General features: G+C 43.0%; 2 protein-coding genes across 5 annotated transcripts; one reads left to right on the top strand and one right to left on the bottom strand.

Moving 5' to 3' along the window:
- The first annotated feature begins 806 nt into the window (after window positions 1-806).
- LOC110158429 (zinc finger X-chromosomal protein) lies at window positions 807-7320 on the top strand. 4 transcript variants are annotated; one of them, XM_055148618.1, is made up of 7 exons: window positions 807-1145; window positions 2272-2348; window positions 2996-3307; window positions 3390-3539; window positions 3650-3769; window positions 5057-5197; window positions 5363-7320. In XM_055148618.1, the coding sequence occupies exons 2-7, from the start codon at window positions 2306-2308 to the stop codon at window positions 6655-6657; spliced, it is 2061 nt and encodes a 686-aa protein (XP_055004593.1). In that variant the 5' UTR covers window positions 807-1145; window positions 2272-2305; the 3' UTR covers window positions 6658-7320. The 4 variants fall into 4 exon arrangements, with proteins under 4 accessions (XP_055004593.1, XP_055004592.1, XP_055004595.1 ...); XM_055148617.1 differs by having other exon boundaries at window positions 809-1145; window positions 2272-2368; XM_055148620.1 differs by having other exon boundaries at window positions 810-1145; window positions 2272-2368; window positions 3200-3307.
- A 4974-nt stretch (window positions 7321-12294) lies between these two features.
- Window positions 12295-23236, bottom strand: LOC110158582 (palmitoyltransferase ZDHHC23-A-like). Its single transcript, XM_055148243.1, has 12 exons — window positions 23132-23236; window positions 22113-22230; window positions 20878-21462; window positions 20491-20658; window positions 20184-20414; window positions 18384-18390; window positions 13876-14012; window positions 13732-13805; window positions 13529-13642; window positions 13343-13449; window positions 12467-12529; window positions 12295-12363 (listed from the first exon to the last, which is right to left on the bottom strand). The coding sequence occupies exons 2-12, from the start codon at window positions 22220-22222 to the stop codon at window positions 12295-12297; spliced, it is 1665 nt and encodes a 554-aa protein (XP_055004218.1). The 5' UTR covers window positions 22223-22230; window positions 23132-23236.
- Between the last annotated feature and the right edge of the window lie 852 nt (window positions 23237-24088).

Below are 24088 nucleotides of genomic sequence, written 5' to 3'. Positions count from 1 at the left end.
ATCTATATAGCTATTTATATACCTATCTATCTATCTATATATATCTATGTATATATATCTATATATATCTATCTATCTATCTATCTATCTATCTATCTATCTATCTATATATATATATATATATATATATATATATATATATATATATATATATATATACATATATATATATATATATATATATATATATATATATACAATTAATATTATGAAGAATTTTGTTAAGCATTTTGGCTATGTTTGTTTGTTTGTTCTGTAAAGATTTTTGTGTGTGCACTACAAATTAACATGCAACACTTTTCCAGGTCCTTCATAAAATAGCCTGAACAAAGCAAGACAAACATAGGGCACTGTTGGCATATCTTGTCCAACACATCCAGCACATAGTGTCCCTCTGATGAGTTCTCTGAGATGAGATGATTGGTTTATAGCCACTTAACGAATACTCACAGGCAATGATTACAAAGGGATTTCAGTGTCACTTTAGATTCTTGATCTAGATTCTAGTCTTTTCTACTTTTGGGTATTCACTTAACTTCCTATGAAACTCTTCTGTGAATCACAGAAGTAGCCTGTCTTATTAAGTGTTTATCAACGGTAGACTACACTAGTCTTAGAAGATGGCTTTTGGTCACTGCAGGCAAGATTTTGTATTTTTCGTCAGAAGCAAAAGGCCAGTCAGTCACAAACACAACACAAGTAGCCCGTCTCCCACATATCATACGAACACGTACACGAGACGAATCGATCATAGGCCATAAATAATGGGGATAATCTAGGCCCTGGGTGGTTTGGCACAGTGTTTGAAGGCGCTCGGTGATGGCCTATACCCTGTGGTAGTAGTGCAGTATTTCCAGCAGTTGTGCCCATCGGTTCTTCCGCGTTTTCCTGCCCTGTTCTCCTGTGACGTGTTGTGCTGACGGCGGCCTTGGCGCTGGAGGAGCGGGGGGCTGTAGCAGGACAAGACCTGGCTCTAGACGCTTTCAGCAGAGCTCCAGAAGAAACCCATAACCCCTCCTTCTCTGCCTCTCTGCGGCCCGCCCAAATAACACAAAATCCCGTCTGAATCGTGCCCGAGTCTGGGGAAAGCAGCGGCCTGGGGAAGGACGAGGGAGAGAGGCCATCCCTGCAGTAGGAGAAATCTGGTACGCCGCTCACATTTGCTATTTCGAGGCCCATATCGAGTGATGTGTGGTTGTATCGCCTTGCCTTTGTATGCATGCAGAGCTTTGCTCTTTATTCTCTTTGAGAGGCCGCAGAGGGTTGGGCCTTTTCAACTCAGGCCCAGGCCTCGGCGTAGGCCATAATTGGCGATGTAGGCCTATCCGGTTAGCTCGCTTGTCTGCACCAAAACGCTTCGCATGCACGCATGAATTTACTCCGTAGTTGTTTATACTTTATAGATTCCTTATTGCATCCTGCACTGTACAGAAATTATACAACCGCACATGTTTCCCCACTGTGAGATGCGCATTTCAGCCATTGTTAAATTAGCTTTCGCTGGATAGCTGGCTAACAAAATGGCGCATGCTGCTCTGACTGAAAGACGCTGTAGAGAATGTGAGGGATGTGTAGCCCTCCTCCCCCTGGCTGAATGCTACTGATACATTTACAGACCATTATGCACTCCCACATTTCTTGACATAGTAGCTTTACGACTGCACAACTTAAATACATCTTAAACATGTTTAATTCCTTGTGAATCTTCACAGACGGTTGTGAGGCTGCCTATGAGCTTTGTGAGTAATAAACAAGGCTGAGAGCAACGGTTCTTCACCGGTCATGTTCATAAAGGCTTAATCTTAATACTCTAAAATGTTAATTGTTTTCAACCCCTTTCTATCACTTGAAAAGGGGGATGGTGCTTACACTGAATCAATCAATGAATGAACACGAGCTGCACTAGCCACCTCTGTTTACATCTGCATCCTCTTTCTCCAATTTCTATGTGGTATAGCGCTGCTTTTCTCAATTTTTCCTCTTAAATGGGAACGTAAAATATCAGATTGCACGTTCTTCTGGCATAACACTGAACATTAAATTGATCAGAAAGAAATCATATAATTATGCCGTTTGCATGTCATTTTAATAGTCTTCAAAAAATTATCACATTTTAAGTGCGCATTGTAACCACAGCCATTGATTCTTTATAACACATATCTAAGCTGGTTTTCAATTTGACTCCTGTGTTGTAATTATGTGGTTTTCTTAATTTCAACTGTTCTATGATGGTTGCATGGCAATCTAAGTTTCCCCATAATTTGTTTCCAGCTCTCCAGTAACAAATGCAGTGCGAAGACAATGGATGAGGATGACACCAGGCTTTCTATACAATCCAGCGAGCCTAAGTTAATACTACACGGATCGGGTAACTCATACATTAACGTGTTTAGACTCTTCACAGAAAGGGGACATATTAAAGGGAAAATTTAGTTGATCAGTTCCCGAACAAATCTGTATAAATTTGCTATGCGTTTATTTAGATCATAGGTTCTGAAACTGGGGATCAGGTCTCGAGGCACTGACATGGGGTTCTGAGATGACTTGGAAGACATAATTTTAACCAGTTATATATTTAGTATTGGTACATTTAGTGAAACTGGGTAAAATACATGCAATTTAATACAGGTTTTTAATGTTTTGCATTACAAACATTAGTTTCTTTAGCAGTTTGGGTTTTGGGCTTGTTGCATGGGTGGTCCCGTCCTGAAACGTTTGGGAACCTTTTGACTTAGATAATTGAGGACTTCTCATTTTTCTTTACCTGTCTGTGTTTAAGCAATTTGTATTTTGGGGTATTTCAAGAAGCAGGATTCTTTTGTTAGCCAGATAACTGACATGATATGTGTTAATGATTCATATAATGGATAAATCTGTAAAATTGAAGATGACTTGTAATTTGTATTTGGTCAAGCCCGCACAAGTATTAAAAAAATAACATAATGTTATTTATTGGCTTGTTAACTGGCTAACTGGGTAATCCTGCTTCTTGCAGATGAGGGTGGTGCCGGCGGGCAGTTTGTTGTGGAGCTTCAAGAGACTGTGTTGGTATCAGAAGGCGAGGGGGAAGGCATGGCGGTTCACAGGTTTGCCTCAGAGGAGCTAGTCATCCAGGATGCAGTTGAGGATGTGGTTTCTGAGTATGTACACTGCGATGAAGATGAAGATGTTGCTGTAGAGACCTGTGTGATGGCCCTAGAGGGAGACGAGGAAGGAGTAGCCATGAGTGACATCCCAGAGGACGGCTTGGACCCAGAACAGCAGGACGAGGACCAGGACGGCTGTGGAGACTACTTAATGATATCTTGTGAGTGAAGATTTTTTAAAATGTCTTTGTCGAAAACAAGGGTTATTCTCACGATTTCCTAAAAAAAAATTTTACTTTTAAGTGGATGAAGCTGGTAAAATGGTGTCTGAAGATGGGACAGAAGTGACAGTAGAGGGAGCTGTGGAGGATCATGAAGTGGAGAAGGACGAAGATGGACAAGAAGTCATCAAGGTGTACATCTTTAAAGCAGATTCTGGAGAGGACGACATGGGTGTGTACTGTCATTGTCATTGATTTTGAGGTCTATTTTACACAATTATAAGCTTTATGCTTTTATTATTATTATTATTCATGATCATTGAAATCACATTTTCCCTACAGGTGAATCTGTAGACATTAGTGACAATGAGAATATGGCATTGGCTGACTCTGGACATCCACTCAGAGAGAAAATGGTTTACATGTCTGTAGGCGACTCTCGACACAATCAAGGAAACCATGGTAAGCTATTGCCAATTTGTGAACAAAGAACACAGAAGGTCTTATGTTTAAAATAGTCTAGGAAGCTATGAAATATTTTAATCGTGATTCATTAACCATTTAAATGTGCTATGTGTTTGATTACAATAATTTTATCACTTTAACAAGCCAGCAGCCTGCTCATTCACATTATTCAGCTCTGTGTGTGCTCATACATGCACAACATTCAGAGGCATCAAGTTTTTAAATATGTTCATTGCAATTCATTATTTTCCCCCAATAGGCCTAATGCATTTAACAAATAATTTGACGTGAGTCTAATAGTATTTTAACATGAACTATGAGTTTGCGTCTTTCCCTTTGCATACCCTCTCTCTGTCTGCCTCTCTCTCATGCTCTCTCACTCCGTTGTTTGCGCCTGACTTGCATGACACAAGGACAGGAGCAGAGTAGGCATGGAGGAAGTTATACTCCTAAAATAGCTCACGCATGGTGAATGCATGGATGTGGTTTTACACGTTAAGCTGTAAAATGCTGTGTTTTTATTACAATTCACCTCATATTCATGGAAAAATTGCTGTAATGAGGAAACGTCCTCTGCCTAAATGCAGAGATACGCATATCGCGGAAAGCTAGACGGTGGTCAGCCTTTTACGTTTGTGTAATCCCACAGCTTCCCACATAGGATCCATAGCAAAGGAGAAATTCAATTCTGTCAACTGGAGAAAAGTTTTTGATTGAAGACATCTTTGAACTACACCTGAATTTCTCCTTTGCTATGTCAGCCGTTTATGCGCTCTCCAACCAAGCCACTACCTAAGAGCGCAGGTCCAGAGGTGGACACTAGGTGCTGAAGCAGCTGCACTCACCTCTCCTGTAGCCACAGGAGCGGTCTGTCCCAGTGCTCACTTCATTTCCTTCAATCTCTCCTATCCCATCTTTCTGCTTCGTGGACTGTGTAGCAATAAAGTCCTGTCTTGGGGAAAAAAAAACCTTCATTCCTTCTGCTCTCTATAGGTGTGCTGAATAGAAGGTTGGCGTTAATTTTGATTCAGGCTTGGTAATGGTAAAAATTTAGCTCTGGTGCAATCCTACATTCAGGTCTGCTCACTGCTTATGAGAAGTAAATATATCTATTTAGTCGTTTTCTTTAAAAATATCATCACATGTGAAACTGTATTTCCACTCATTCTGTGAATTTATCTAACATTACTCTTAGTTTGAAGAGTTTAATTTAAAAACTAAGATAAGCCAAGACTTTTCTCTTGCATTGTCCCTTGCCATAGTTATAAACCGCTTTTTCTACAGGTGCTGATGATGGCGAGGGTTGTGAAAATCGTAATGGGGCAGCAAGTGCACTGCTGCACATTGATGAGTCTGATAGAACTGATGAACTCAGTAGACAAAGGAGCAAGAAGAGGAGGTCTGAGCCACGGCAAGTGCAGACAGGTGAGTCATAAACTTTTGCTGTGCTGAAGTTTGCTGTATTTGAAATGCTAGTCCTGCACGTGCTGCATTTTTGGTAAATGAAATATCACTGTACCACACTGTTGGTATTGCTGTTTATATGCATGTAAAAGACAATTAATGGTTTTGTTTTGTCATTGTTTCCAGCTATCATCATCGGGCCTTATGGGCAACCTCTAACAGTTTATCCATGTATGCTGTGTGGAAAGAAGTTCAAGTCGCGTGGGTTCCTTAAGCGGCACACCAAGAATCACCACCAGGATGTTCTGACCAGGAAAAAGTATCAGTGCACAGACTGTGATTTCACTACTAATAAGAAGGCCAGCCTCCACAACCATATGGAGGTGCATGCTCTGAGCAGCAAAGCTCCATTTGAGTGTGAAATATGCGGGAAGGAGTTCCACCAGCAGTCGGCGCTTTTCACACACAGATTGCAGCACCAAAGGGAACCCAAAAGCCAGCCACCACCTCCACCCTCCAAATTGCACAAATGCAAGTTTTGTGACTATGAAACTGCTGAACAGGGGCTGCTAAATCGCCACCTCTTGGCTGTGCATAGTAAAAGTTTCCCTCACATCTGTGTGGAGTGTGGTAAGGGCTTCCGTCACCCGTCAGAACTTAAAAAACACATGCGCACACACACGGGTGAGAAGCCCTATTCCTGTCTCTATTGCGACTACAAATCTGCTGATTCGTCAAACCTTAAGACTCACATCAAGACCAAACACAGCAAAGAAATGCCATTCAAGTGTGAGCGCTGTTTTCAGACTTTTGCTGAGGAGGAGGAGCTAATCCAACATGGACTGACTCATGAGGAGAATAAAACCCACCATTGTGCCCACTGCGATCACAAGAGTTCCAATTCCAGTGATTTGAAACGCCATATAATTTCTGTCCACACAAAAGACTATCCCCATAAATGTGCGGTGTGTGGGAAAGGCTTCCACAGGCCATCTGAACTAAAAAAGCACTCCCTATCCCATCGCAGCAAGAAACTTCACCAGTGCCGACATTGCAACTTTAAAATAGCAGATCCTTTTGTTCTCAGTCGCCATATCTTGTCTGTCCACACAAAAGAGCAACAGGCATCTCCTGAAAAGACTGAGCCCAAGCGGCCAGAGGCAAACGCTTCAGCAGTCTCTCCTAAAAAGTCAGTGAGTGGCTCCAGTGGCTCTGGTCCTCCGGCCCGAGTGAGCGCAGCCAGCCTGGCCAGCAGTGTCACAGTAGTGATTGGCAAAGGACAAAAGGAGAGAAGAATTTACCAGTGCCAGTATTGTGACTACAGCACAGGGGATGCTTCAGGGTTCAAACGCCATGTCATTTCCATCCACACAAAAGACTATCCTCATCGCTGCGAGATTTGCTCCAAAGGTTTCAGACGGCCCTCAGAGAAAAACCAGCACATTATGCGTCATCACAAAGATGTAGTCCACACAGAGTGACTCAAAGCAGCCACATGCTGTGCCACAGCTTAGAACTGTTTTATTGTACTACACACCCACCAGGCACCATTCAGAAAACATCCACCTGTATACAGTGTAGAGTGCTTGTGCTGCACTTAGTTCATGTTCTTTTCAACTTTTGACATTCCCAGGCTTGTAAGTCTTCAAATGTATACACATGTACATAATTTTAGAAACCGACCCTCCCTTGGACGTGCACTTGAAACAGCATGTCCCATGTGGTGACAGTTGCATGGCAGATTGTGCAGATGTCTTTGTAGTAGATACACTTTTTACTTTTGTATTCATCAATTTCCCTCAAATGCAAAGTGGTAATTGTTTGCATCAATAACAAGTTGCTATGATATTGTTTCCAGTAGCACTTGGTCACTTGGTTAAGTAATGGCGTGTGTTCAACTGTGCATGTGCCCACATTTATGTCTGACAATTTCTAATGAAACAGTGGAACGGTGCAGTTCTGTAACTGCTTACTAATCATGTACTTCAATTATGCAGTATATTTTTTATGGACCAGAACAATTGCCCAATCCTGTTGTAGTAAAATCTTTATATCAATGAGCCAGATGGCTGTCATATTAACTGTTTTTATCAAAATATTTTCTTAATTTAAATTGAACATTATATAAATCATTTTGAAAGGTGCTTCATTTGTGTTCAGTGTGAATGCAACATCAGTGACTGAGAAGGGTGTGCAGTTTTCTGATGTACTTTTTGTAAAAATGAAATGCACATCAAGATGCAAATTCAAAACCTGGTGCTGGTGGGATTCTGCTTTTTAAGTTTTCTCATGTGACCATCTTTGTTCTCTATATATTTATTTCATTTACTTGTATAGTTGAGTGTAACTAGACCTCTATGGGACGTAAATTATTGTTTTGTATACAACATGTACAAAGCGTGTAGATGTAAACACTTGAAATGGATTCCGAACTGTGTTGTTATGGATGTACCACAGCATACTTGTTTAAAAATAATAAAAACACGTGTTTTTAGAACTGAACCTCTTCATTGTTTCACAGTTCACATGCTAGCAGTTTTAGTGTAGATTAAGGCCATCATTTAAGACATGCTGAGGAAATGTCAAATGGTTTTAATTCAACAAAGCAAATGAGATTATGGTTTATAAAAAATGTATAATTTAAATAATTTTGGAAATGTTTTTATTTAATAACTCCCTGGGTGTACTGTGAGCTTCACATTGTGAAATATTTAAATGTTTTTATATCGTGTTTACCCTAAAGCTATCAAATTAAATCTTTTTATACTGTTTATTTTGATAATTGCTAGTGGTCACCTGTTGTATCCTTGCACTCAGCACTTCGCTTGAGCTCTTTTGGTAGACTGACCATTGGTTCACAAGCTGTAAACACATGCTCCAGAAACATTTTCCCAGATGTAAAGCAGAGAATATTTAATGTTTGAATGTTTGAAAAACAAAGCAAAGGTAAAGGTACAGTGCTTTTGGGCGGTGTGGTGGTGCAGATAGGCCCTTTTTGTGTGGAGTTTGCATGTTCTCCCTGCGCTTGCATAAGTTTCCCCTATTATTAAAAGCATGTACATTAGCCCGCCTGGGATAAGACTCTCCTAACAAAGGGACTCCTAATCTCAGTGATACTGTACTGTTTAAATAGAGGTCAAAAAAAGGTTCAAATAAAGAAATGTAACTTTCTGGAGGTGGCATGTCACCTGCATGATTCCATCAAAACAAAGTTAAAATCCTACTTCGGCACATTTTCCATGGAGATAAGTTTTATGCCATACCATGGAAGATTATAGGCAAATAACATTTTCATGAAAACAAAAAGGAGGCTGCCCTCATCCAGGCCAAATAAGAGTCGGGTTTGTGGAGATGCAACCCTTTTCACAATAAGGATGTATGTTTTTCAACCAAAATAATTAAAAGGGGAAAAAAAATGCTTTTAATTTAGTCTTTTTTTTTTTATAATTTTTTTTTTTTGGCTAATAAGTTTAAGGTCACTATTTTTATAGAATAATCTGGACATTTTGTGATAAATATTGAAAGTATAATCACAGCTGCACCTACCAACAAAGGTGAAGAATTCAGGTAGCTCTGTCTTGGTCAAGTTGAAAGTAGTAAATAAATCTGCACTCCACAATGCACAAAGTTAGCAGCAGAATCACAACCAGTTGCATTAAATCCATATTCCTGTAGGACACTACTTCATGCTTGTAGGACACTTGCAGGTTCTCATCATCTGGTGGCCCACTTAACCTTATCACTGGTGTAATTTGGACAATTGGGGCCTAATTTGTTTTTGTGACATTGAGGTGGAGGTGTTTGGCATTATATCGTTTGGTGAAGTTTATGGTTGTGTTGTTGTAGTCCATTCCATTCCATTTTTCTTCCGCTTATCCGGAGCCGGGTCGCGGGGGCAGCAGTCTAAGCAGGGACTCCCAGACCTCCCTTTCCACACACACTTCCTCCAGCTCTTCTGGGGGGACCCCAAGGCGTTCCCAGGCCAGCCGAGAAACATAGTCCCTCCAGCGTGTCCTGGGTCTTCCCCGGGGCCTCCTCCCAGTGGGACATGCCCAGAACACCTCCCGAGGGAGGCGTCCAGGAGGCATCCGGAAAAGATGCCCGAGCCACCTCAACTGGCTCCTCTCAACGTGAAGGAGCAGCGGCTCTACTCCGAGCTCCTCCCGTGTGACTGAGCTCCTCACCCTATCTCTAAGGGAGCGCCCAGCCACCCTGCGGAGGAAACTCATTTCGGCCGCTTGTATCCGCGATCTTGTCCTTTCGGTCATTACGTTACGTCGCCCGGTATGGCGCAGCCGGGGCCCCACCCTGGAGCCAGGCCTGGGGTTGGGGCTCGAAAGCGAGCGCCTGGTGGCCGGGCCTTTGCCCACGGGGCCCGGCCGGGCTCAGCCCGAAGGGACGACGTGGGCCCGCCCTCCTGTGGGCTCACCACCCGCAGAGGGTTTCATAGGGGTCGGGTGCGCTGTGAACTAGGCAGAGGTCGGGGTCAGGGATCCCAGCAACCTAGTCCACGGACACAGAACCTGGCTGTAGGGACGTGGAACGTCACCTCACTGGGGGGGAAGGAGCCTGAGCTTGTGCGGGAGGTTGAGAGGTACCGGCTAGATATAGTCGGCCTCACCTCCACGCACAGCTTGGGCTCTGGTACCCAACCTCTCGAGAGGGGTTGGACCCTCCATTTTTCTGGTGTTGCCTGCGGGGAGCGGCGGCGAGCTGGTGTGGGCTTGCTTATAGCCCCACAGCTCAGCCGCCACGTGTTGGAGTTCACCCCAGTGAACGAGAGGGTCGCGTCCCTGCGCCTTCGGGTCGGGGACAGGTATCTCACTGTGGTGTCGGCCTACGGGCCGAACAGCAGTGCAGAGTACCCAGCCTTCTTGGAGTCCCTGGGAGGGGTACTAGATAGTGCACCAACTGGGGACTCCGTTGTTCTACTGGGGGACTTCAACGCCCACGTGGGCAACGCCAGTGACACCTGGAGAGGGGTGATTGGGAGGAACGGCCTCCCTGATCTGAACCCGAGTGGTGTTCTGTTATTGGACTTCTGTGCTAGTCACAGTTTGTCCATAACAAACACCATGTTCGAGCACAAGGGTGTCCATAAGTGCACGTGGCACCAGGACACCCTAGGCCGGAGGTCGATGATCGACTTTGTCGTCGTGTCATCTGACCTCCGGCCGCGTGTCTTGGACACTCGGGTGAAGAGAGGGGCTGAGCTGTCAACCGATCACCACCTGGTGGTGAGTTGGATCCGCTGGCGGTGGAGGAAGCCGGAAAGACCTGGCAGACCCAAGCGTGTCGTGAGGGTCTGTTGGGAACGTCTGGCGGAACCCTCTGTCAGAGGGATCTTCAACTCACACCTCCGGGAGAGCTTCTCCCAGATTCCGGGGGAGGTTGGAGATATGGAGTCCGAGTGGGCTCTGTTCTCCACCTCCATTGTCAATGCGGCCGCCCGTAGCTGTGGGCGTAAGGTCTGTGGTGCCTGTCGCGGCGGCAATCCCCGAACCCGGTGGTGGACACCGGAAGTAAGGGATGCCGTCAAACTGAAGAAGGAGTCCTATCGGGTCATGTTGGCTCGGGGGACTCCTGAGGCAGCTGATGGGTACCGACGGGCCAAGCGTGAGGCAGCTTGTGCGGTCACAGAGGCAAAAACTCGGAGCTGGGAGGAGTTTGGAGAGGCCATGGAGGAGGACTATCGGACGGCCTCAAAGAGATTCTGGCAAACCGTCCGGCGCCTCAGGAGGGGGAAGCAGTTCTTCACCAACACTGTTTACAGTGCGGGGGGAGAGCTGTTGACCTCGACTGGGGATGTAGTCGGACGGTGGAAAGAATACTTTGAGGATCTCCTCAATCCCACCGCCACGTCTTCCGAGGAGGAAGCAGAGACTGGGGACCCAGAGGCGGACTCGTCCATCACCCTGGCTGAAGTCACTGAGGTGGTTGGCAAGCTCCTTGGTGGCAAGGCTCCGGGGTTGGATGAGATCCGTCCTGAGTACCTTAAGTCTCTGGATGTTGTGGGGCTGTCTTGGCTGACACGCCTCTTCAACATCGCGTGGCGGTCGGGGACAGTACCTCTGGACTGGCAAACCGGGGTGGTGGTCCCTCTGTATAAGAAGGGGGACCGGAGGGTGTGTTCCAATTACAGGGGAATCACACTCCTCAGCCTTCCCGGTAAGGTCTATTCCAGGGTACTGGAGAGGAGAATCCGGCCGATAGTCGAACCTCGGATTCAAGAGGAGCAGTGTGATTTTCGTCCTGGCCGTGGAACACTGGACCAGCTCTACACTCTCCATAGGGTGCTCGAGGGTTCATGGGAGTTTACCCAACCAGTCCACATGTGTTTTGTGGATCTGGAGAAGGCATTTGACCGTGTCCCTCGTGGTGTCCTGTGGGGGGTGCTCTGGGAGTATGGGGTCCGGGGCCCTTTGCTAAGGGCTGTCCGGTCCCTGTATGACCGGAGCAGGAGCTGTGTTCGCATTGCCGGCAGTAAGTCAGACCTGTTCCCGGTGCATGTTGGACTCCGCCAGGGCTGCCCTTTGTCACCGGTTCTGTTCATTGTTTTTATGGACAGAATTTCTAGGTGCAGTCAGGGGCCGGAGGGGGGGCCGGTTTGGGGACCACAGGATCTCATCTCTGCTGTTTGCAGATGATGTTGTCCTGTTGGCTTCATCGAACCTACAATGTGCACTGGGGCGGTTTGCAGCCGAGTGTGAAGCGGCTGGGATGAAGATCAGCTCCTCCAAATCCGAGGCCATGGTTCTCGACCGGAAAAAGGTGGCTTGCCCTCTCCAGGTGGGTGGAGAGGCCCTGCCCCAAGTGGAGGAGTTCAAGTATCTCGGGGTCTTGTTGTAGTCCATAACTGAATTATCATTTTTGAGTAAAGTAAGGACATCAGTGTCATCAGAATATCTGATGTATATTATGTTTGTGGAGGGACTCATATTGTCATTTGTGTAGAGTGTGTAAAGAAATTGGCTAAGCACACACCCTTGTGGTGCACCAGTGTTTATTGTGAGGGCCGAGAATATGGCCACACCCAACCATACAATCTACTGTCTGTTGAGAAGTGGTTGAGATGGATCAGTCTGGTGGAGATGTTGAGTTGTTGCAATTTTGGATCATTAGGTGCCTCTGGAGGCTTGAAGGCTGAACTGAAGTCCACAAAGAAGATTCTCCGTGCCCTTATTCACCTTATATGCAGATTGGAGTGGGTGTAGTTTTAGGATACTATCTGTTTGTTTGATTTTTCACCAGTAGATGGCAGATGTGAAACCTGTTCTCCTCTCCCCTTACCTGACATTTTTTCAGGCTAAGCTGTGCTCTCTGGTCATCTTCTGTAATGGCAAAGCTGGCACACTGTTAGACAGCAGTAAAGTAGATACTGCATCATTTTAAAGATACCATTACAATTAAAGAAAAGTTTTATTTCACCAGGTAAAATTTTGAGTATTTACAAAAAGAACAAATTAAAATAATGCAATAATACAAGCTAAAATTATAAAGCAAGTCAATTTAGAAAATAAAACTTGTCAAAATTAACTGCACTAACACTGGCAACAAATGCAATGAAAAAGGATAAAATGGGAGCTTTCCGTTCTCATCTTTCTGATTCCTGATTTAAAAGAAATAAAATTTTTTGGCAATATTGAAAATAATTGTCCACTATCTTGCTTTCATGATGTGCCAGTTTCCCCTCTCATCTTTTGTTCTCCTCTCACACCTCAGATGTGCTGATTGTGTGAGGATTTGTTATTCATTCAGTTGTATCACAGCTGGGGAGGTGGAGCTCTACTAATGATGTAGTAAAAGCATAAAACTAGAACATGCAAAATGAAAAAAAAAACAAAAACAAAACCCACACACATTAAAATCACACTATTACACTAACACAGGCTCGCTAGTGCCACATCACTTTAGATCTATACTACAAACTTCTGAACTTTTCTGTTCAATATGGCACTGTGAGTCTGGATGGCTCACATATATTGGCATTAGAACAATGTATAACTTAACTAATTGTAGCCATCTACCACCCAAATTCACACAAAGACTTGAAGGTCTTGTTTAGTCCTCAAGGCAATTATTCAGAAGGACAGTCACCTATGGGAAATAAAATACATTTATGCTTGTTCAGTTAATATAAAAATACAATTTGAAAACAACTTGTACATTACCATTCTTGGGCAAGATGACCACATTTTCTGGGAGGACCCCATTTTCCAAGGCAAACTGCTTGAACTTCTCCTGTATAGCTGAGCTGAGCTCTTGTGCACGACCTATAAAAAAAAAAAAAATCTAATTATATCAAGCTTTTGCTTAGATAGAAAACAATAACAAAAAATTACAAATTCTTACTGTAAGCTTTGATGACAGCATCTGAAGTATCTCCAATGGTCCTGACTGTGTAAATCAGTGCGTACTCATCATACTTAACGTCCACTATCCGCATGTCATTCATACTTCCATGGCCTGACAAAAAAGAATGTATACTGTTTACACAAAACTCCATCTGGATGTCATATTTAGAATGCATCTAAATGTTACAGAGTGGCACTCACCAGCATAGGTGAATTTTCCAGGCACACCAGTCTTCTTGGCCAAGCTGTGCATTCTGAAGCAAGTGCCATCAGGGCTGCACATACAGTTAGTGTCTGATATTAGTGAACTGTGCTAATTGAGCTCTATTGTACAACATTACTTACTTGAGACTTTCAAAGGGCATGTCTAAGTCCCCATCCATTGGTGTGAAAGTTGACGTGCCTGTTCTCATGGTTATCTTATGTATGATGAACCACTGAGCGTTAGTTGCAAATCCAGTCAGGTACCATTTTCCTGACATCTGACAAGAGTACAGTATCTTCATCAGACACTTGCATTTTTATAAACACATTCTTGAAATTCCAACTAGATACCATGTAAATTCATTTTTGGAAAGTTTGCAATGTAATAAATAAGCTGACGCATAATGTTAATGCAAGTGGAATATAAGACCACTGATGTGAATATACTGAAAGTGAATTTTTGTTCTTTTGCATCTAATGCCATGCATTATTGCAGTTATTATGTTATTGGGCCACAGCGAGTACTCACTATAAATATATTCCCTGACACCCAAAAAACTTGCTTCTGCCCCCGTAATATCTCTCTTTCTGTGTCTTATTAATGTAAAGTCTAAATGAAGCCAAAACTGAGCTATTGTGTTTTGTAATACTGACCCCCCTCATTGAGTTTAATCCTCTCAAACAGCAAGTAAACCACCGACAATAGTGACACTACGGTTGATGATAAGTGAATGTGGTTTTTGTTTTTTGTTTTTTTTTAAATAATTTGTGTTTTTTATCCAAAATTAAACCTTGTTTATCTTTTTACTAATTAGACCAAGCTGTGTACACTTTTATCTCATTGTTTATGTTATTCAGACTAGTGGAATGCACGTTTTATCTGACATTAGCTATATACACTTACAGTTGGTCTAAAATTCAGTCATACGCCATTTAACTGGAACCAAAAAACATACGCACACAACCTTGATTTTAGCTTTGTTACACTGGCTTCCAGTTTGTTTTAGAGTTGATTTTGAGATTTTATTGTTTGTTTTGTTCATTATTCCTTTTTTTGTTTTGTTTTTATAATCTCTGTACAGCACTTTGGATACAGTTTTGTTTGTATAATGTGCTATATAAATAAAGTGAATATGAATATGACAATATCCGAAATCAAATTGTGGACTTTAACTAGAGTAAAAAGACAAGGTTGTGTGAATATAGAAAACAAACAGTCAACTATTAAAATGTTTAGAATGTTTCTTACCCCCTCAATGTTGAAGTCTGACTGTGGCAGGATGTCTGCAGATGCCCAGAAGAAGCAGAGAGTTAGTCCAAGAGTTAGTGCTGTGGTGAGGAAGGTCATATTGGCAGGTTTTGTCTTTTTCAGTGAGAGAAGCTCAAATAAAGTTTAAGACTCTGCAGAGCATCTTTTTATACAGCAGAGAGAGCCCACCTTCCTCCCTCCCTCCAGCATAAACAGACATGCTCACTCAGCATGGAGTTGGGATCTGTCCATGCATGACAGTCTTGAGTAGACCTGACAGCAGGGTACCATCCCACAAGACACAAAGGAATCAATCATAATGAGTGACAAGTTTCATTTTGATGTATAGTTTAATATATTCCTGTTATTACCTACTCTAATAACACAATGTGTGTTGCCATTGTGCCAATTTAATGTTGTACTGGAGCGCAACAGTCCTGCCCAGTTCTCTGCTTCTGGAATTTAACCCCAGTGCGAGCAGATGGAGCAAGGCCGATACATTTGCTGGCCTGGTGATGAAGGAAGTATACTGAATGTGAAAATTCAGATTTGCCTGCGCTAGTGCTCTAATACAGTAATTAGTCTTGTGAACGCGTACAAACAAAAAGTTATAAAGTGATGATGGGGAGCTGCATGGTGATACACAGTGGTGAGGGGCAGGGGTTTGAGCTCTGGAGGGACATGGACTAAATGTGCAGGATTTTCTTTCTTCATGAAAAAGTACTCGAATATATAAAGCCTCTTTAGTCCCCTAAAAAATTTAAATATTACCTTGTTCACACAGGATAGTGTCTTTAGGGCCTCAAAAAAAAAAAAAAAAAAATACCCACAATTTACAGGGCTCAGGCTCTTATATAAAATCATGCACAAACTGACCTCACTTCTGTGTATTTCATTGACTCCAACAAGTGCTTCTGTCAGCAGTTCTGGCATGACATCCAATGTGCATAGCATAATTGACCCTAAAAATGAAGGCTATGTACAGAAAGGTTGTCGGTTCAGTTGAAGTTCATTTTATCTTTTCAGATTTAAGCTTCAGTATAAAAATATAGTTCCCTATTCCACAGGTATCTCCAATATATCATCTTGGTGAAAAGAAAATAAATCACTACTAGAGTTATAACATCCTTCGGCCTAAATACCAGGCCAGTTAAAACAAGTACAGCAAATGCCTCTCAAACATGCATATTTTGTGATAGCTGTGTTTGCACATATATGTCCCCTATTAATAGTGTCATGGATCATATAGCTAAGTTATCTATTGGATAATAGGCAGTTATTTATCAAATAATCTAGCATCTTAGTTGCAAACACCAATGCATCCCAGGTTTTTTTTTTTTTCAGGTCAGGAGTACAGAATTAAAGGATAGTAAAGTTTTACAGAAGACTAGATGCACTCACATTGTCAGATTTGAAAGTTTAAGATGTAATAGATAAAACTAGAAGTTTAGTTAGAGATGTAGGGCTATAAGAGCAACCATGGGGGCCATGAGATACGATACCCACCATGGAAAAGACGGTTAGAGGCTAAAATCAAGGAGGCGCAGAGAGAAGTGAGCCAAATGTCAGAGGCCCAGAAAGGTGCAATGAAAAAGCAAGTACCCAAGAGGTACAACCAGATGCAAATACCTGAAGCACTCGAAACTGCCAAACAAAGGCTCCAAGCCTTGGCCAGCCGCCTAAAGATGTACACACGAGATAACAAAGCCAGACGAATAAACCGGCTGTCCACAACACAAACAGCGCAAGTGTACGCTCAGTGGCAGGGTAATAACACCAGAGCAGACCCACCAAGGCTGGAGACTGAGAGGTACTGGAAAGGCATATGAGAGAGGGAGGCATCACATAACACCGATGCACAGTGGCTGGTGGATGTGAGAGAAGACCACAGCAACCTCCCTGAACAGAATCCACTCACCATCACAGTGGCAGACATCTCAGGTATGAAAAACTGGACCACACCAGGCCCTGACATGATCCACGCATACTGGCTAAAGAAGCTCACTGCTCTCCACAAGCGCCTGGCAGCAGAAATGAACCAACTGCTAAGGGATGGGACTCACCCTGAATGGCTAACCCAAGGGCATACGATCCTGATCCTGAAGGATCCCTCAAAGGGTGCAGTCCCATCCAACTATCGGCCAATAACCTGTCTCTCCACAACATGGAAGCTCATGCCAAGCATCATCGCTGCTAAGATAAATGGCACATGGATCAATACATGAGTGCAGCACAGAAGGGCACCGGCAAAAACACCAGGGGAGCCAAGCACCAACTCCTGGTTGACCGAACAGTCGCCCGCGACTGCAGAACCCGTAAGAACAACCTGTGCATTGCCTGGATTGATTACAAGAAAGCCTATGACTCAATGCCACACACATGGATCACTGAGTGCTTGGAGCTGTACAATATCAACAGGACTCTAAGAGCTTTCATTGCAAACTCGATGCGGTTGTGGAAAACCACCCTTGAAGCCAATGGGAAGCCACTTGCACATGTGTCCATCAAATGTGGCATATACCAAGGAGACTCACTGTCCCCACTGCTGTTCTGCATAGGTCTGAACCCCCTCAGCCAAATCATTGACCACACTGGCTATGGAAACCGACTCAGAAACGGGGCCACCATCAGTCACCTCCTCTACATGGATGGCATCAAGCTGTACGCTAAGAGCGAGCGAGACATCGACTCACTGATCCACACCACAAGGATCTACAGTACAGACATTGGGATGTCATTCGGGCTTGAGAAATGTAGCAAGATGGTGACAAAGAGAGGGAAGGTTGTTCACACAGAGGGGGTTGCACTCCCAGAGGGAACAATAGCAGACGTTGAGGACAGTTACAAGTACCTTGGTATCCCATAAGCAAATGGCAACCTTGAAGAAGCAACAAGGAAAGCGGCTACGGCCAGATACCTGCAAAGATGAGACAAGTCCTAAGAAGCCAGCTCAATGGCAAGAACAAGGTGCAGGCAATCAACAGCTACACCCTGCCAGTGATCAGATACCCTGCAGGGATTGTAAGCTGGCCAAAGGAGGAGATACAGACCACATATGTTAAGACACAAAAGCTCCTGACCATGCATGGAGGGTTCCATCCCAAATCCAGCACCCTGAGACTGTATGCACACTGGAAGGAAGGAGGCTGAGGACTAGTGAGTGTGGGAACCACTGTCCAGGATGAAACATCCAAGCTCCTTGAGTACATCAAGGACAAGGCCCCGGCAGATGAGGTGCTCAGAGAATGTCTCAGACAGTGGGGTCCAGAGGAAGAGGTGCTGGAAGGACCATCATGGCAGGACAAGCCCCTACACAGGGCATACCAATGAAACATAACAGAAGTGGCTGATATCGAGAAATCCTAGCAATGGCTTGAGAGGGCTGGTCTGAAGGACACACAGAGGCACTCATCCTGGCTGCTCAAGAGCAGGCCCTGGGCACGTGAGAAATAGAGGCCCAGATCTACCACACCAGACAAGACCCACGGTGTAGACTGTGCAAAGAGGCTCCTGAGACAGTCCAGCACATAACTGCAGGGTGTCAGATGTTGGCAGGGAAAGCAAACATGGAGCAACATAACCAAGTGGCGGGCATAGTGTACAGAAACATCTGTGCAGAGTACGGGCTGGAGACCCCAGGATCAAGGTGGGAAACACCTCCAAAGGTTGTGGAGAATGACTGAGCCAAGATCCTGTGGAACTTCCAGATACAGGCGGGCAGGATGGTGATGGCGAACCAACCAGACATAGTGGTGGTGGATAAGCAACAGAGCAGAGCTGTGGTGGTGGACATCGCAATACCACGCGATGGGAATATCAGGAAAAAGGAACATGAGAAAAAATAGAGAAATATCAGGAGCTCAAGGAGGAGCTGGAGAGAGCCTGGAAAGTGAAGACATCAGTGGTGCCTGTGGTGATCGGAGCACTTGGGGCCGTAACCCCCAAACTGGAAGAGTGGCTTCAACAGATACCGGGAAAAACAATAGACATCTCAGTCCAGAAAAGTGCAGTACTGGGAACAGCAAAGATACGGCGTAGAACTCTCAGGCTCCCAGGCCTCTGGTAGAGGACCCGAGCTTGATGAGGGTGAGAGAGACCAACCACCGTGGAAGGTGAGAAACACATTATATATATATAGAGCAACTCAGTTTTTGTAACAATGCTGTGGGAAGGTGATACTTAAGAGCTTGTTTGTGTGTGTGTGTATGTCTGTTTATGTTAAGTATGTTTAAATCATTTTTTTGTTTTTTTTTGTATTATATTATTTCACTTTGTCACTGCTGTCTACTGATATATTGCTGAACTTGAGGGCTCCCTTGAAAATTAGATGATTAATTTCAACGGGTTGATATGTGTTTATTAAGATGAAGCTCTTAACAAACACATATCAATAGACTCAAATCTTCTAATTTTGCATCAAAAAGCCAAAGAAACAGCTTGTATCCTTGATTGTGTGGCAATGGAAATGCTTGAAAACCTTAATTATTGTTTTCATAATGGTTTCAGCCACTTTTTAGCCAAACTAAAATAAAACTTGTTTTTAATTTTAGATTGCACTGAAGAACATAGAAACACCAGAGAGTGGGCTTGCATCTCCGTAACTAAAATGAGTCTTATTTGGCCTAGAGGAGGGCCTTCACCTACTTGTTTCCATGGAAATGTTTTTCCATTGTTGTAATATTCCACAGCATGGTAAGAAAACTTCATTATCTCAATGGACAATATTCTGAAGTATGGTTTTAACTTTCTATTTCTATGGAATCATACATGCAGGAGATCTACCACCATCAAAAACTTATACATGTTCCTTTTTTAACCAATAAAATGTAGTGAAGCTCAGTCACTGTAAACCCAAACTTTGAACAAAGGTGTCATTGCTTAATCTTTTCTGTCACAATTATTGCTTGGACTGCAGCCATTACACACTGGTCTATATATCTCTAATATATGATGTATACATGAATAACTGCTTATTGCATACATGTTTTATTACAGTTTAATACATCAAACAATTGTTTGCATGCACAAGTATGAAATTATAAAAAATTTGCAAAATTACATTACATACACTGGATATCAGTGTTTCTTGTAGCCACTATGTTATGTCTTTTGAGCTGCTCTTTGTTTTGTGTTGTTATGCTTTTCAGGCGATGCATTTGTAAACTAGACCAAGTCTGTGTGAGTGGCCTGAGAGGAGCACCGTGTCATGGTGAGAAACTCGAGCCAGTTGTGAGTGAATCCGTGTGAGTACTCTCCTGTGACCAGCACCAGTCCACATAGACGCCACTGCCCTGTGCCGCTCCTGAGGGCCAGCTGGGCCTCACGCTCTGTTACATTGAAGCTGATGTTTAGGAGCTGTACCACCATCAGGTAAAAAAGCCCAGCTGTGATGATTCCACTGTACCACACACAGGTGAAGCACAGAGCTGTACTGTTTACACAAACACATCAGTCTGACAGAATCCGCTGTATCACATATCATACATAGTAAGTGATCCAGCAGTTACCTGTAGTGTGAGTAGACTCCTGGACAGTAGAAGGCAGCAGTCAGCACATAGTGCCCTGGGCAGATGCTGTGCAGAACCAGGCTCATGCCATACACAGATGTCACCAGGAAGAGACCCAGGGTCAACAGGAAACTGCGGTGGTTGGATTGTCCCACACAGCTGTTTATCCTGCAGCATCTCATCAAGTCAGACAAAAAAAATGCATTTAAAGTACCTACAACTACTTTTCTTACTCATACATATTATAATTACTCTATCACACACTTCACATCATACTGTAAAGTATTTCTAATGTTATACTAACAGTGAAAGGTACTTTTGGGGACTTGTTCAGAGTAGCCCAAAGTAGCATCAGCTTGATAAGTGAAGCTCTTGCATATGACCCACCAGATGCAGTGATGATCCAGGCGTTGGACACAGGCCCCACAGGTTCGACAGTGTCCTGCTCGTGGAGGTCTCATGATTTTGCACACAGGACATCGCACCCACTTGCCTCTATTGGACTTTTTCGTTGTTTGGGACTTTACATCTCCATTAACTTCTGTGCTTTCATATTTCTGTGTGTCGTATAGATCTGGGGTGACAAATCCTGGGCCTTTTTTGGTGTTGATGAGAGAGACGATGGTCAGGATCATGCCAGTGGTGACGGTGCAGAGCTGCATGTGGCTGACATTTCCCCGAGGTAAAATCTCTGTGATGAAGAGGTAATACATGTAGGCCAGAGAGTATAGCGCCAACGTGAGGAAGAAGAGGGTGCGGCGCCTCTTTTGGTGAGTGGCATAATAGTACCAGAGCACAAGGACAGGCAGGACAGTCAGGACAGTCACGCCCAAAAGAAAGTGTAGAGCTGCAATTCGGAGGAGGAGAGGCAATAATACCAGAGCTGGGATCATGGAGATCTCGAGGTTATCAATTATGGCCCGCAAAACTGGAGACTGGAAACCACATTTGAGGTGTTTGCTCTTCAGCCAGCTGTACAGGGAAACAGAAAAAAGCCTCTGATCAGGTCCATTGAGAATTGCAAGGGAATATGTCTTACACCTTTTGGCATACAAAAATGTTGGTACTTCTTGGCCCTTCTCCATTATCATATCATCATGTTTACTGAGGAAACTAGAGTAACTTAAGTAACACAAGGAAAACCCTTTTGAACTTAGGTCCTCATACTGTCACACTACACTTTGACTTTGTAGTAAGCGAATATAGTCTAGCTATTATTTCATATGATCTCCAAAAGTAAGCAACAGTTTATATACTTAATAATATGTTTAATACACAAGAATATTGTTTTAAAAAAAACTTTTCCTAATCTATTTTGAAGTATAGCCTATGTAATTCAAAATAGGAAACTTATTATAGGCATCATTCATTCCTTAAATACTAAAGTTGTTGTTTTAATAATGAGACGTTTTTCTTCTGTTATTAATTCCTACCCCTACCCTCATTTAATATATTTTGTGTTCAACTAATCGATTGCTATACAAATCTAGACATTTTATACAAATTTTATAACAGCGTGTAGCAGTTGTATCAAGCAAGTCCAGCAGATGTCGCTAGTGTACTCTGTTACATGCCTACATGATTTGAGCTCACAAGTTGTAAAGCACTTTGGACTGTTTCACCTGTTAAAAGCCTTGTCCAGGTCTTCACAGTCACAGCACTGGGAGAGATCACACTCACAGCAGCACATCGGGTCGTCAGGCTCAGGGGGCTTCAGCTTTTCCCACTTCATCCTGGATACTGCTGTTTAGAATTAAAGGCACACTATGTAACTTTTCTGATGAATGGTCAGCCCCTTGTAGTCCCCATGAAGATGTTATTGCTTTGCCTGAATATTTCACTGCATGGCATTAATCATATTTATCTGCAGGGAGACAAGGTGGAGCCTTGCTGGCCAATATAATATATTATTATTATTATTAAAATAAATAAATAAATACGAGATAAGTTTTAATGTCATTCTCTGGAACATTCCAGACACAGCAGACAAGCATAGTGCACCCTAACATATGAGAACAAAAAAAGAAAGCTTTTTGAACAATAGTTTCAGCATGACACCACAGCTGAGGCACAAGACATGAAGGTTAACAGAGTCAATCTAATTCTGCTGGCAGTTACATTTATGCGCTCAGACCAGGTTACAGCATAGTTCTATACTGGTTCACATAATTGCAGCTAGTTCAGCCTCTTTCCTCTAAATTCTGAAAATCTATGTAAATGATAAATGTGAGTTGAAAAGCATTTTATATGAAGATTTCTTAAACAACCATGAAGGATCTAAACATCTGTATTGATTTGTGTGTACTGAAGATACACTTACTGCACTCTGCAGGAATTCCAGGAGGCCGGCTAACCACAAGCCCCACTTAAACAAACTCTTTAACTCTTTCCTGCCCTGTTATTGTGTATAAACAGTCTCACACAAAAGCATATAACGGGCCTATAATTTCAGTGTGAAATATCTGGGCTCTTTTCTTGTAGCATCCCCCTGAGTTTCTGAGCTAATTAGTTAAAACAAGATCACTTTATCCATAGGGATCCTTTAATTGGGCCATGCAGAAAATCCTCATCTTTATGAAATATTACTATCACATTCACTTTTGTTAAAAGGAAGCATCTTCACCTCTTTATGTCAACTTACTTTTGTGTCTCGCTGAAGATTCTTCGACTAATTATCCAAATTTCATCAAAGATATCCTTGCATTGATCGCACCATCTCCACGTACTCAGTATTTTCTTTTTTTTTTCTTTTTTCAAGAGCAGTCTTCTTAAATTCCTCTTGACAAGTGGTTTTCTACACCGCCATTACAGTGGTACATCTGCAGAGTCACTTTTCAAAGACTATGTTGCTCAAGTTACATTCAATTCTCCACAAGTCATTCTCAGGCATACCTTGGCTGCTTTTGCTTTAGACCTCTAATTCTGGAATTTGCTTTGATAAATATAGGCACGAGTTCAACTTTTGGAGTGAAGGTGATCCGTGGTGTCCTTGTTGCAGCGTGTCAGCTGTCAGGGTGTAGATTGAGGTCCTGGAGAGCCACAGAAGCAGTTCTGATAATCCAGCCATTGAGTTGGATACGGGCTCATATCAGAAACATGACAGGCACTCGTAGGAGGAGGAGAGTGAGTGATGAGCCACAGGGCTGCCCCACCCTCTGGGATCACATTTCCTCCAAACAGCAACTTGACCCTACAACTCTACTCACTTAGAAAAGTCTAGATGGTAGTCAGGTACAGAGTACTTTTACTTGAGTAACTTTACAATAATATTGTACATTCTTGAGTAGTTTTCAGACATTTTTGTTGTGTAAAATATTTTACAGTGAGTATTCTTACTTGAGTGAAAATGTAGGTTACTCTTCACACAATAAGTAAGTCTATAAGTGACGAAAGTTTCTTATTGGCAATTTCCATTTTTGCACAGATCCGTCAATATGATTTTGTTTTTTGTGGCCCATCCTTTCAAAATAGAGAGTTGAGTGCATTATTTAATGTCCTTCCCCTTACATTGACTTCAAATAATAATTTAGGTGTTATGTCGGGATAGTTGCTGTTACAATTATCCTTACCTAAGTAGTGGCTTACCCTGTATTTTTTA

Source organism: Boleophthalmus pectinirostris, unplaced genomic scaffold, assembly GCF_026225935.1.
Source record: "Boleophthalmus pectinirostris isolate CB_2022bp ecotype Guang Dong unplaced genomic scaffold, ASM2622593v1 HiC_scaffold_12, whole genome shotgun sequence".
NCBI lineage: Eukaryota > Metazoa > Chordata > Actinopteri > Gobiiformes > Gobiidae > Boleophthalmus > Boleophthalmus pectinirostris.
Note: the sequence above shows the minus strand (reverse complement) of the source record. Positions and strands in the feature narration are given on the sequence as shown.

Bases quoted from the DNA above. Each gene is read 5' to 3' on its own strand.
- LOC110158429 (XM_055148617.1), top strand. From the start codon at position 2,302: ATGGATGAGGATGACACCAGGCTTTCTATACAATCCAGCGAGCCTAAG. The intron at 2,369-2,995 runs GTAACTCATACA...TGCTTCTTGCAG, and splicing joins GTTAATACTACACGGATCGG to ATGAGGGTGGTGCCGGCGGG. The intron at 3,308-3,389 runs GTGAGTGAAGAT...TTTACTTTTAAG, and splicing joins AGACTACTTAATGATATCTT to TGGATGAAGCTGGTAAAATG.
- LOC110158582 (XM_055148243.1), bottom strand. From the start codon at position 22,222: ATGAAGTGGGAAAAGCTGAAGCCCCCTGAGCCTGACGACCCGATGTGC. The intron at 21,463-22,112 runs GTGAAACAGTCC...TTCCCTGTACAG, and splicing joins CTGGACAAGGCTTTTAACAG to CTGGCTGAAGAGCAAACACC. The intron at 13,450-13,528 runs GTAAGAATTTGT...TTTTTTTTATAG, and splicing joins TGCTGTCATCAAAGCTTACA to GTCGTGCACAAGAGCTCAGC.